The 14,961-nt window shown below is 38.5% G+C and overlaps 1 protein-coding gene across 3 annotated transcripts in view; it reads left to right on the top strand.

Moving 5' to 3' along the window:
- The first annotated feature begins 848 nt into the window (after positions 1–848).
- enox2 (ecto-NOX disulfide-thiol exchanger 2) overlaps positions 849–14,961 on the top strand; it is a 148,636-nt gene continuing 134,523 nt past the window's right edge. For all 3 annotated transcript variants that reach the window (XM_063877017.1, XM_063877018.1, XM_063877020.1), the window contains exons 1-2: positions 849–1,005; positions 12,426–12,521. In XM_063877017.1, coding sequence (XP_063733087.1) covers positions 12,434–12,521 — 88 coding nt within the window. In that variant the 5' untranslated portion in view covers positions 849–1,005; positions 12,426–12,433. The remainder of the gene's footprint in view (positions 1,006–12,425; positions 12,522–14,961) is intronic.

Below are 14,961 nucleotides of genomic sequence, written 5' to 3' on the forward strand. Positions count from 1 at the left end.
AAAAAAGAAATCTGTCTTAATGTTGAGTGTCTAGCTTTCTTTACCCAGCTTGATTGTGGTAGAGAATACTTGACAAAAATCTACCTCAAAATGTATGATGTGTATTGTGCAAAATGCTCTCTTTGTCATTACACCTCGAGACTCAGCTGTAACATATGGAATTAGTTTAATAAAATTCCCTGAAATAGAGGATACTTCTATGACTGTTGTGTCAATGTTTTAATCATGAAGTTGTTTTGCCTGATAAAAATGTTGATTATGAATCAGAGTATTTTTGATCGCTCTATTTCTGCTGAGAGCACTTACGTTGACATAAGCACAATTACTATATTGTGGAGGTAATCTCCATTTTCGTGTGTCTGCTGGGGTGTTTTACTATCAAAGCCCTGAATGTGACAGAAAAATGTCTTTAACAAATGTTTGAAAGCATGCCATCCATCATTAGCCTAAATCACTGACCTAAAATATCCCTGCAATTTTGGGTAAACACATTTAACCGCTTTAATTTCCTCAATGCTGAGGAAAACATATTAGCATAATAATATTCCTACATATTTGTCTACTTAGAAAAAGACAGGGATGCTTCCTGTTTATAATATTTACATTTACAGAGTTTGTTATTGTGCATAGTTTCTGCTGTCGAAAATAGAGGGCTATATCTGTTTTGTTATTCAAAGTATTTTTGATTTCTCTTGATTCTCTTGATTTTTGAGTGCACTAACTTTGACAGCAGCACAAAAAAACGAAACCATCATAAGTGTTTCGCTATTTCGCCCATAGGGGGATGCGAAAAAACGTCAACAAACAGCACGTGTTGACCTCCCGCTTCCCGTAGTTGGCTCCGCCATTGTTTGACAGTTTACGTTGTTGCTAACCACAGGCTATCCTGGTTACCTCACGTACACAACAACAACTGCAAAAAAAGAAACTTCCCAGGGTCGTGTGGATTTTAGGACAACTTCCAGCAGTTCGGCGAGCATGAAAGAAGACAAACGTTACAACCAGGTACTTTTATACTTTCTATAAGCTTTGCTCTTTCACTTCTCCGGCGCTAACTTCCGGCAGTTAGCATTAGCTTGCTTCAGGTTTGCAATAAGCCACACTGGTAAAAGTTGACAGCGTTATGTGTTTTTGCCAAATACAAAGCGATGTTTTGAGTTTCATGTGAAGCTTTATGTTACAATGAATCGGTTCTAATTGTGTTCCTTTTGTCTCATTCGTAACGTAAAGTTAGCTGACTTACCTGACTGCTGAGTTTACATGCATGTAACGTTGACTAGGAGGTGTGTCAGAATAGCACGAAAGCGGACCCTGTATTGTAGGGATTTAATATATTGTAATGGCAAAGGTGCGACCATGCGGGAGAATGCTCTTTTTTTTGCCTCTTTTGTTCCTTAGTTTCTGCAAATCAAAGATATAGGCTCAAACTATGTAAGGTAAAATGCATGTATGACACAAAATATGAATACATGCTTGTAAAAGCAAGATAGGAAAACTGTATTTATTCAGCACATTTCATTTCAAGTTAACTACGTGCTGGACAATGCATGATCTTTCACGGATAATAGTCACGTAAGTAAAGTAGACACAATTAAAGCAGACAAATACAGTAGCATGTGAGAAGAATAACTTGTGTTTTGGAACAATTAAGACAAGTAAATACTTGACCCCTTAAGTACATGACCCCTGTTGTCTCTGCTTTTTTGTTCTCTTCAACTCAAAGTACTTTGCATAATCAGGGTTAAAGTTAAATGAGTAGTATATTGTTAAGATTGTTCTCAATATATAATAGTTTGCTGAAAACAATTTGAAGTCAATTTATTGTGCTGTGCTGCTAAAAAAAATGGAGGAAGCCAGGGTGACTTAGTGACAGTTTTATGAGCGCTGTGTGAATGATGGAAATAATAAGAATCACCTTTGGGATACTTATCTAAATGTTCAGAAGGTGAGCAGCCTTTGATGAGGGCACAAAAGTGGAAATCTGGGCTCTAAAAATATAGAGGATCATTACTAAAGACACCTCTGCAAATTTATACATTCATTTCCAGAAAGGCTCACGATGAGGTGCTTTCCCACGGCGGGGATTTGAAGGATTGCTGTCAGTAATGGTAGTCTAATGCCAGTGATATATGGGATGTCATACAGCTGTGGAGATCTAAGACCAATAATGAGCTAAATCATGTCTTCAGGTATAATCCTAAACCTTGACTTCACATTTTGCGAAGAGAGGCGCTGCTGATTGCAAAGGTTAATCCTCCTATTGATTGAAAATGGAGGATGCCCTTTTTTCTAGCCCACTCTGAGTCCCTGTTGTCATAAATACAACCGGAATCAAAAATTACATTTGAGGTGCTTTAAGCGATTTTTGCAGATCAGCTTATTTAAGGAGAAGCAACGGCGTAGGTATTTCTATCTGCTGCACAGCTGTGATATAGTTTTTCATGTATTTCCTTTAGAGAAAAGAGACTTATTATGTAAGTAAGGGGGTGATTAATTAAGCTAGCTCATTTCCAAATGACAATTAAATATGTAAATATACATGCATTGTTTGGTTCAAACAGAACACAATGTGTTTGCTCCAATATGCTGAAAAGATTAGTAAATTAACAGATGCATTGATTTCTAGAAACTTAATAACCCACAATTTTAATTATTGATTACATTAAGTCATTTTTCAAGCACAATTGCCAAACCTCTCCTGTAGGGCTGCAGCTAACATTTATTTAACTTATCGATTAATCTTCCAGTTATTTTCGAATTAATATTTAGTCTATGAAATATCAATACATTTACATTTTATTTTAATAAAATACATAGTTCTATATCAGTATAACATAATTGACAATTCCTCATAGTCCTAGGTGATGTCTTGAAATTGCTTGTTTTCTGGATCTAAAAGTCCAAAACCTAAATATATTCTATTCCTCGTAATTTCATAGAGAAAAAAAAGCATGTGTTGTTGTTTTGAGAGGCTGGAACAAAAGTATCTGCCATTCATAGCAAATTGCTGATGATATGAGATTCTGAGGAAAAGGTCTATTAGCCTTGCATCACGTAATAAATTCTGAGCAAAAACCCAGACACATCTATGAACATGATGCAGCATCAACTCCAAACACAATATTTAATTGTGTAACATTTTGGAGTTCAATAATTCTAGTAGGAGTCCCTTTCCATTATAGTTGGGCTCTTCTTGCGTTCAGTTTATCATGTAAAAGATTAGGTTCAGTACTTAAACCCGCCCCCCTTTGATGGCCTGATTTATTTAAGCAGTGGTGAGGACTGCAGGACCAAGATGTAATAGGGGTGTCAATATTCCTCATGTCAGCAGGTTGTGCTTCATTAATCTGTCTGATTGATCCAGCATCCTATGGTTCCATGACCTTGCTTTGCACAAATAAGAACCGCACCCATGCCAGAGTTACCTGATCTACTGCTTTGTGCATGGATTTGTTCTTGACTGATTGGAGGCACAGGACAGAGACACATGGACCCACAGCAGTGAGGGCTGAGGGCGTTCAACATGTGTGAGAGGGAGGGAGGCCTATTTGTACTTGTTGTGATGTCCGTGTGCTCTGTTGCATGTTAAAGGTGCCATAGAATGGAAAACTGTATTTACCTTGGCATAGTTGAATAAGGAGAGTTCGGTTCATTAAACTGACATACCGTGAACCTCAAACACCATTGTTTCCTCCTTCACTTGCAAATCATGAATATATCACAGCGGTAAAACGGGCGAATTACAACAATCCCTGTCTGTTACTCACACACGGTAGTCCAGTCCCAACATTTGCATACACCAGCTGCTGGAAACACTAACGCTAATACTTACTACTCCGTAACGCTGCTCTCCAATCTCCAACCAACAGGCTGTTCGTCAAATTCATCGGTTTCCTCCTCCGATAAAGGCTCAAACATGTAAGGTTGGCTACCAATAGCCTCCATGGTTCATCTCTCACAGTTTCGGGAACTTCGCTTACTTCTGTGGGCTCTGAGGCAGCCATGGATTGCTCCTTGTACACCAGCCAATCAGAGCAGAGCTCGTCATAATTGTTTAAATGAGCCCCCAAACAAGGCAATTCAGTTTGTTTCCTTCTAGGACCAAATCGTAGGGTTGTAAATGGGCCTGTCAAACCGCATCTGGACATCTTGGATCATCCAAAGTTATATACCTTCTTTGTAGACATCTGAGAACAATTTAAAATACCAGATAGATGCTTTCTATGGCACCTTTAAAGTCTGATCAGCTGGGGACAATGGTGGGATATAGCATATAGGAAACATCAAAACTAATTAGAAAATGAAAGATTGAATGAGCATCTCACTGTATGGACAACAAGCGAAATGCATCGACCCGATCTGTAGAATTATTGTTAATTTCTTTATTCATTGATTCATAATAGGGTCTATTAAATAACAGAAATATTGTGGGGGTAGCCAATCCAAGTTTCCCAAAGCCAGAGGTTGTTTTTTCCTGCCCAACACCTAAAAACGTGGAGATATTCAGTTTGACATAAGCCTGGAAAAATAGAAAATCATCACAATGAAATCATTCAGTCAATGCCGCTTATAACATTGATTCACTGATGAAAAGCTTTGTTTTATTTATGACTAAATGCCAGGTTATTGATGGGTTCTGTTAATTAAGGAATCTGAGTTTATAAATGGAGAGGGATCAGTCAACTCACCCATATCAACATAAATACCTTTACAAAAACAAGACCATGTAAGCAAGCTGTCCACCCTTCAGAAAAGCCTTGTAGCATTTATTTCCTAATTCTTATCATCCATAACCAAACATACAGAATACTGACAGCAACCCTGTCAGGTGAGTAATTATGGCTTCCTTTGTCATTTTCATGTAGGCCCATTGATAGTTAACTTTGTATTTTTTCATTCAGTTAATAGTAAATCAACCTGTTTTTTAAAATTTAAATAAGGAAGGATTTATTTTTGGAAGATACCTCATGAGTGACTTTCTGAATCTTTGTTAGAAAGACCGTTCAGGTTTTCATCATCTTTTGAGATCTGTCAATCGGTTTGGATGTTAGCTAAAGGGACCCTTCATGTAACCGAACCAAGCTTCAATTATAACCTTACATTGATTTAGGTTACTTTTACAATGTGTTACAATATGATCTTGCATTTTTACAAAGAGATTAACAATGGTGGCCAGTGCTCTGTGCTGTGCTTCATTGTAAGACTAGAAAAAGCCCACTACTCTCATGTAGGCTAGGTGTTTTGTGATTCCATCTTCCTTTCACACACACTTACAGCTCTGTATTTTATTCAGCGAACACTTTATTTAACAAAATAATTGGGATGCTGAGTTATGAGTAAGGCTGGATAGTGTTGGTTGTTTACCCATACAATCGCATACAATGTACATGGATGCGCATATTCAGCGGTCACAATCTCATTAATACTGTGATGGACAGTCCCCATTACTGTTCATGCCCCTAAGGGCCACGACGTTGAGTTATTGATGGTGTAAAATAACCCTTCTTCTACATGACCCGTCACTGTTATGTGTTTTCCTTCTGCAGTCTTCATCCAGTTTATTAAAATGCATTACCATAACAGCACACCCACTTCCCACCATATGGTCAATATTTTTATTGCTTGCAATTGCGTGTGCTTTTCAGAGCCCACATATAAAGTGTGTGTCATGTCCTTGCTAATCAGTGTGCAATGTAAGCTGAAAACCTGTTCAGGAATATTAATGAAGCAAACATGCACTTCTGTGATGCTATATAGGCTAATTTATCAAAACCAAACAATGTGTTTACATAGCTCAAGTCAATCACAATCTATTCAGACATTTTGCTGGGGAACCACAAGTATAGGGTGCTGTTTTTGCAAAAACTAAAATTGAACTTCAATATTTTGTGCTGTAGGGGAGGCTGTCAAAATCCTGTCCAAACCTTCCTGCTACAGCAGTCACACACCAACCCTGTGTTACTCACAAAGCAGTAGAGGAAAGCATTAATGGAAAGCTTTTATGGCGGTTATATTTAGTTAATTGTTGAGTTATTATGCTGTCAAACATATCATTTTCTAAATGGGATTGGTTTCAGTGCTGAGTCAATCAATGCAGTTGATTATCGGGAAATGAAGTGGCTTACCGTTTTGACATTCAATTATTTATTTGACTTTCAACTTTCTGTTTTTGTTGTTTGTTCTAGGTGATACTAAACAGAAGCAAAACGAAAATCTACCAATTTCTGTGGGCCTGAATATAAATAATAACGATTTACCGTTTTATTTACGGTCTGCTGTAAGCGCAAGGCAACCTTATTGCCAATAGAAGATTTTAAAGCGATACGATTGTGCAAAGCATTGTTTTTCACTTCTTACATAAGGAGTGGGGTTACAAAAATAATTCAGGTTATCCTTACATAAAAGAGCAGATTTACTCTAATTAAAAATCGGAGGCATTGTTTGAGCTCAAAGCTTTTGGTTTTACTTCAAAGTAGCAATTAGAGCAGGAGTATGTCACATCCCTTAACTGCAGGATAATACATCAACAACCCAACACCCACTGTTCCTAACGTCATGTGTTTCATTTATTTGAAGCTTTTATACAAAATTCAGTTGATGACAAGTGCTTCATTAAGACATTTGGATGTTGTCGTATTGACTTTGGTAAACAGCCCTGTGACATCATAAGCCTAATGAATGCAACACAGTATCAGCTGGCACACCTTGCATCTATCAGCTGTTTTTCTCCACTAATTATGGTTTAAATCCAAAAACTTGAAAGTGCAAAAATAATTGACTTCATTTTGAAGTAGCTCTTCTTATACGTGGTTCTCATCCTGATATAATTGCATTTTATTTAAATACTGCCTGACCAGCATTACTCCCACTAATCCCATCATTAAATGAAATGTATACACTATTACAGGCCAACGCGGACATTTTGCTCATTAATAAACGTGGTGCTTGTTCCTTCAGTGCTGCTTGTTTGTTTGTTAGTTTTCTATTGAAGCATTGTCCTTCCCGTCTGTCCTGTCTTCTTATAAAATAGTGCCCCAGAACTATTTGGATTTCATCTTCTAAATCTGTCTGACTAGACGTTCCTGCCCGAGGCTATCATGCTAAACTTAGCTTGGTGGATGGCACCATGTTGAGAGCGTTCCCCATGTTCTGAACCAAATTGTTTTTGTCCCACTCTGGGTGAGGAAAGGTGACATCTCTCATTATGAGATGTTTTATTGACCCTCAAGGGAAGTTGGGAGCTGGATAGGAGGAGGCAGGCGGAGGGAGGGTGCCATCTGAGCGAATCAATAAGCTTGTGTGTATTTTGGGTCTGCACAGTGCATTCTGTTCTGACTCACAGGATGTAGACTGTGCATGCAGCCTTTTTCAGAAGGAATTCTCCTCCCTTCCCGCTATCTCTCCTATCGATTTTCCAAAGGCATCGTTGCTGCATCCTTCGCTTAGCACCGCCCAAGACGATTGTGACTGTTCTGAAGGAATACAAACAGGAGAGCGCTTTTTTTTTTTACCTTTGTGCAGAATTAAGATGGGTACAGCAGGACTTCTCTTTAGCTCTGGCACAGTGCTTAAACAGGTCGGCTGTGCATAGTGCTTGCCGTACCCATCACAAAAACAATAAAGTGAATGGAATAGGGAAAGAGTAAATACCAAAATCAATTCAACCACAAACTAATAAACTGAACTGATATATCGACAACACTTCCTTTTTGATGCTTACAACAGCCCGTAAGCTGATAAAATATGGTCATCAGACAACATAAATAACTTTAAGTGTCAATTGCCTTTAACTGGTTCTTGGGGAACTTTAGCTAAGTCAATTATATTTAATTATGATTGAGCCATTTAATGTTCACATGAACCACATCACATTTAATGCTGAGGTCAACTGTTTGTAGCTTAAGTGAGGCATAGTGCACACTTAGCCTTAAAGGGGCTGTTTGATTGCTGGAATTTGCATTAATCAATTAGCGGTTCAGCTTTCCTTTAACGGATTCCAGTAATGTTTAATATTTTTTTAGGTTGTAATGTTTTATATTTAAAATATATGTTACAAAACTTTGAATGTTATGATTGGGGTATCTTCGTTAAATTCTTTGCTCCCAGTTCTGTATACTGGTAAAGTTTGATTTCTATGTTATTATTGTATGGCAATGAAAGGTACAGTAATATCAGCAAGGGAGAGTTTGACATTTTTAATGAATGTTTTTTCTGCTACAGCATTACTCCAAGCCTCTGTCAGGATATTTTCTTTATTACCAGTTCATGTGCTGCAGAGGTAAAACGGGGGAAAGTTAATGTGCATATATTTGAGTTAAGTTAATTATAGTCACCTCCCTCGTAGAAGAGATCTTACCTCCTGTTCCACTTCACTCAAAAGGCTGTTAAAAATAAATCTATTCCTCAAGTTTAAACATCACCTACCTTTCTGCTGTAAAAATATACTAGCGTAAATGACAGTATGGGAGCATACGCTGTACGGTTCCCTTGAGACTTAACAAATAGAGCAGTGGATTTGTCATACTCCAAAAGCCACATGGGATTGCTGCAGGTATGTAACATAACAGATGAATGGAATTTTCTCAATGACCTTGTATACACCCTGGAAAAAAGTGAATTGGTTTTATTTTCAAGGCATAGCCAGTACAATAACAGGTTCAACATTCACCTTCTATACACAGCCTATTTCGTCCTCAGGCACGCTGAATTGCTGATGGAATTGGTCCAACCACCTCGGTGCAATATCCTTTATCACTCCCTGTGGTCAGCCATTTAGGCGATGTAGCCTAGCTTTCAGCTTTAGGGTAAATCTCCTCATCAGATCTCAATGGAAGTTGATCTTCTGTGAAGTCTCTGAAAGGTGTGAAGTAAATTAATTTCATACCCCGGTAACTCCGTAACCTGCGGTGACATTGACAAGTAGCTAGATAAGGGTGTTCTTTTTAATCCTGCGGCAAAAAGTGCAATTGCCCACCAAACATGCACGACTTTTCAGATTCATGAGCTGAACAACAGCTTTCACTGATTACCTGACCGTCTGAGGATGACCTCCTCACCTAATGCCTTTGGGACGGGAAAGTTATCCCACAGATGCCTTATTTTTCAGAAAAAAATGAAAGCCATACTTTTAATCAGGCAGTGCTGATGATGGGTTGTAATTCTGGTGATTGAACCAAATCTTCAGTTGTGGTGATGAGCTGCGAGGACTTTGATTAGAGCAAAAAGTGGTCACATCATTGCATACTTTACCCTTGGCTATCATGTCCTGTGTGAATGACATCTACATATTTCAAACTAATGGGGACCCAAACGAGATGCGGTGGAATTCCAAGCCCTTGCGTCCCAGGTTTGTTAGGATCTGATTAGTTGGCATACTCTCCATGTTTTATCAGAATGTGCCTTCATGTGTGGGATTTTAGATGGAGGAACAGGTGAAGCAAATCAAGGCCTTTTTATTTACCTGTGTTATGTTCAGGCTTCCAGCCAGACATATGTCACACAGCGGATTGGTTATGTGAATCCTCTTGAGCCTATCAAACTCTGAAGCTTTGAATGAATGTGCAACTATAACACAATCTTCCCCTGGTAGATTTTGTAAAGATAGCCACGGCCCTGTCACAGGGACTTTTTGATGAAAGATAGCGGCTGATTAGCTGCCAAGACTTTTGAAATAACTCCAGCACTAAAGCCAGGATACGACTCTGACAGAGCTCTATGTCTGAAGCAGCCAGACATCTGGATTAATGTGTGAAAGGATTTGACTGCTTTCCTCCCTCAGAGCCCTGTGGTGCTGGAATCAGAGATGAACAGATCTTTAGAACCAAGAGAGTTATGTTTGTTCCAGCTGGTACCTGAGTGAAAACTTCACGTCTCCCTGGAATATTTGTATTTGCCCTAAGTGTAACACTGAAACCTCCTAATACACAGGGGGGACTCTCTGAGTACATTTTAGCTATTAAAATAAGAGCTGTTGTCTGTGTAAGTCATTTCCTTTGGTAAATAGTTTCAGCACAAGCATGGTGAAAAAAACTGTATTCACAAGGTTAAAGGGGAGGGGTGGGCAAGTCTGTAATCATCTTCCAGTACAGTAATTAGAACTAATGAAGGATTGCATTTATCCGCCCTGCTGGCATCATACACGGAGGCTGGGTGCTGCTAGCTCTCATTTAAAGAAAATGTCCATCTTTTTCTCAGCTTCTATAAATTAGTTTTCATTACTTAAAACTCAAGCTAAAGAAATCGTCCATCAGACAGAAGCAAAAGGACTTTTAGTGGAGGCTTATCACCGAAAGGTTTGTTTTGTGGGGGGTAGAGCACTGACATACTATCCCTTTTGGTAAATTCTTATCTGCCCCTTGTCTCCTCTGGCTTTCAGACCTTTTCTCTGTCACACAGTCTTCTGCTTACTGCTCAATGCACTCTATGGATAAACGTTTAAATGATGTTAAGGAAATATGCATTCTCCAATGAAGAAATTGCATTTCATGACTGCTTTAATATGAAGTCTGTTTTATATCATCTTTGTAAATGCAAGGTTCAGTAGCTAATGTTGATAGGCAGACTAAGTAGCTTAATGTCACTGAAGTGTCTATAAGTGGGATTCAGACAGTTGACTTAAGGTGCCATTAGGTGAGATTGCTTAGCCATGTGGTTAAGGATGCATGATAGACTGTAAAGCATGTGTATTAAGTTGAAGAACATTAGTTTACGTTGATTTATTGTCAAAAATGCCTTTAATGTTAGGATTTATTGCCTTCTGCTCGATCGTTATTCTGTCCCGAGCCTTACCTTTGCCTCGGTTTGAACTGCCACGTGTGACGGTGGCCTCGATTTACCTGGGAGACGACTGACAGCTGTTGGAATTAGAGCGAGGAGTGACACGGCAATTAAAGGACTGGATTCAGCCCGGCCTAACCCTCTGATCAATGCACTCCTATTAGAGCTGGCAGGCTAGAGACCAGTCACTCTTTCTGCAGACTAATAAAGATGCACAGAGAGCAGCTCCTGGCCCGGACTGCCGATACTTTTAACACCGACATGGATTGTCATTACTGTTAATGGTTTCTTTGCAACTTTAAGCCAGATGTGTAGGAGGATGTGATTGGGTACAGTCAGAGATAAGGCTAGGGCCAGTTTCATCATATTGTGATCCTGGTAAGTGGCATGACTCGGACAGTGTCAGTTTATAAGCAGGATGATGTGAAATCAGTGTGTTTTGCAATACTCCTCATTAGACTTGTGTCGGAACTCTGCAATTCCGCCAACATCTCCTGTTTGTTTAACAACTGCGGAAGGCAGCTACATTTGCTACAGATTGGTTTGAGTAAAACAGAACCAAGAAATCAGCTAACAAAGTGAAGGCTGAATGAAGTGAAACGAAAATGACAATCCACTCTAATTACCAGGCTCTATCAGCTGAGAGCAAAAAACAGCACAGTAATTTCTTTCAGCAAAAACAGCACACCTATTTATACCCTTATTGTTGTATTTGTCTACCGGATTTCTTCAATTCAACAACTCCCAGATGTGTCTTTACTAACACAAAGTACACCAACAGCTGCTTTAATCAATCACATCAACTCCTTCGTTCACTCTTTGGAGTTCGACCCACTGCAGTGAGGTAACAAGGAAGAAATATGTTGCATAGTTTTAATCCCTTAAGGCGATCAACTTCTATAGAAGCTATAGCAACTGTGATGCTGTTGTTCTCACTCTTTTATGCTGCAGTAATTAGCTCTCCCCTCTTTAGTGGCCTATAGAGCTGAGTCTTATATTCATCCTGTGGCTTTAATTAGTGAGCCGCCTAGATGCTAATGTTTCTTTGGGCTTATATGAAGATTTGTAGATTGTTTTTGCATACCTTAGGACAATTCATGAGCTGCCTTTGAGTTTTTAGTTCTAATTTAAATGTTATGGGGTAACAGCAATATTGTCTGCTCATCACTTCAGCATTCAGCTCTGCATAAGAGATATTCACACAGACAATTTGAGGAAAAACATTGCAAAGGGTTGTGTAAATGTGGGCATTTTGCTACGGGGTGCAGGTAAAGAACAACAGGATAATTGAAAATGGAAAGACAGTGGTTTGTGTTCTTGTACTTCTCTGCTCTTATATTGTGAAGCTCTTGAAAGTTTTACAAAGCAATTCTTACTTTCTCCTCCATTTCAAGGCTGGCCAGGTAAGCAAACAAAATAGTACAATGCTACACACTAGATATTTCACCTTTGATGGGTTCTCAATGAATTACCTGGCAAAATGTGATCCAGCAGTGCTGTGAGAGTGGGAGCTACCTCTGGTGGCAGGTAGCATCCAAATCGGAGATGCGCTATGTCGAACTTGACTTGACATGGTCAGTGTTTTAGTTCCATAGCTCTTACTGAGCATCGTGTGTTTTAACTTATTTTTCTACTCTTGTGTTCTGCAGGATGAAAGATGAAGCCAAACTATGACAACGTCCTCTTTACCAGGGAGGAGTGGACCTCATCTTCACAGGATCTGTATTACAACTGCAGCAACACAGGTACGATTTCAATGTCAACTACAACAACCATACTGTTCAAATGTGGGTAGAAGTTATTCACCACTACGTATTATAGTTGTAAATCTATCTTTTTTGCTATGTTCTTCTCATCTTCTTTCCACTTCAATAATTATTTTCAAATTGAATGGGTTTTTAAAGCACATTGTTAGTTAGCTTTACACCAATAGCAGGAAACCAGTTTAAAACTAAATCCTGTGTGGGTTGAGTGACCAGCTCAAATGAAATCTGTCCCTGAAATAAACCTTGAGTGTCAGTCTGCTGTAAATGCTTTCTTTTCGGTAATTCTTCTACCTGTAAATTGATGTTCCCCTTACAGCCTTTACAAAATGAAATGTCATGTCATTCTGGTTTTATGTTTCGTGGAAGAGTTGAAGAGATGTCCTTCGCTACAGAAAGTAAAAACAGTGCTGAAGTGTTTTGCTTGCAGGATATCTTCAGTTCTTTGCTCATGTGTTGCCTGCCTATAAATGTGGAATCTGCCTTCAGATTCAGCGGCAGATAACAGCGGCGGTATCTCCTCTAATTGCCCGTTGCCTAAGAACAACTAACTACTGGAGATGTGGGCTGCATGTCAAATCATTTTCCCCCCTAACCAGATTCTGTGCCTGCTTCTGGGAACATGCTCATTTTTATATACTGCAGTGTATTTGTCTCTCCATGGCGTAATTATCTAACGTTTGTTGTAATTGAGCAATTAAAACATTTAGCATAGTAACATCCCTCTTAATAATAAACTAATTAAACAATGCATGGTCAGGATTGCTGAAAAACTATCTGTAGAGAGACTCTGATTTGGCAGCACTGCTTCATTGTGTTGTACTTTTAGCAAATTTGAAATTGGCAAGGCAAGTTTATTTATCTAGCACATTTTAACACAAGGCAATTCAAAGTGCTTTACAGAAATGAAAGACATTAAAAGCATTAAGAAACGCATAAACAAATGATATTTAAAAACAGTTATTAAAAAGCAAGGAGAATAATATGAACATAAAACATGAATAACACAGGTGTAATATACATGAATACAAGTTACAGTGCAATGTAAGAGCAGTGACAAAAAGAAACTTGTTCAGCCTGGATTTAAAAGTAGTAAGACTTGCAGCGGACCTGCTGGGTTCTGGTAGTTTGTTCCAGATATTTGGAGCATAACAATTGTTTTCACCTAAACATGTGGGACCTGGTGGTTCACATTCCAGTTGTGACTCATGCAGTGGAGCCCATATGGATTGTATTTGGACTGTATAGACTGAACTACATAGGTGTAGATAAATTATGGCCATAAAACATCTGGACAGGGTGTCATATATCTTAAAATATGGCTCCTGCTTGTTTTTCAACATTTATCTTTTTAAAAAAAGTGTTATTGCATATCATTTTCTTCCAATGTATCATCCCGCTGTGAAGTTAAATATACTTTTGTCTCAGTCTGATAATGACTAACACAATCAACCAGAGATTTGAAGGGGAAAAATAATCATTTTGGCACCATCGCACAGCTAATGACTGCGCCTCGAATGCCAATTCTCTACTCCTGTTGCCATTCAAAACAAACAATCAAGCTTTGCAGAAAAGCTAGAGTCAACAATGCTTGTTGCTACCTGTTTCAAGCAGGACTCATTAATGCGAGTTGTTACTCTCATTCATAATTACAATGAGTGGGAACTTGACGGTTTTAGGCATTAAAATCAAGAGGGTCTGAAGAGTCTTGGTGGCTTCTAGTATTAATTATATTACGTGTTTTTACATAAAATAAGATTTGCTGTACTCCGAAACCACAACATAATAATGCCTGAGAGAACCTTTCGGCATAGACAGTCATTCCCCCTGATTTTGTGGGCATTTCTGTCCCAAGCCAAAAGCCAGAGTGAAAAATGTATCAGACTGCTGATTGATCTCCATTGCTTGTGTCTCTGGGTTTATGGGTCATTCATGCGCACACAGAGAAAATATTTAATATTATATACAATTAAATTAATATTTAATCTAGCTTTTCAGCCAGACACTGCAATTATTTCCAGTATAGTAAAATAATTGGGATCCTGAACTTCAATATTAGCTGGTTGCTGATTAAGTCCTCATTCTAATTTTACACATGCCAGAGTTCCATGTAATGCTCAGTAGACAATATAATGTCCTAGTTTAATACCCAATTTGGAAGCAAAAGATTCATGGCTCCTATTTTCAAACTGGTCACAGAAGAATGTCTGCCTCTGCAGGTTTAAAAAAAACTAAATCAAGGTTTGATTTTGGATTAGGGCAAGGACTGTTTTTAAATGTTGAGAGTTTTGCGTCACAGCAAGATTAATTTTGTTAATGGAAGATATTTTTCTGTGGGATGTAAGATTAAAAAAGTGCCTTTTTTTTGTCAAGTCCATCCAAATCATATTCAAAATACTGATGTGCTGTTGATTTTTCTGAG

Source organism: Eleginops maclovinus, chromosome 23 (genome assembly GCF_036324505.1).
Source record: "Eleginops maclovinus isolate JMC-PN-2008 ecotype Puerto Natales chromosome 23, JC_Emac_rtc_rv5, whole genome shotgun sequence".
NCBI classification, from domain to species: Eukaryota; Metazoa; Chordata; class Actinopteri; order Perciformes; family Eleginopidae; genus Eleginops; species Eleginops maclovinus.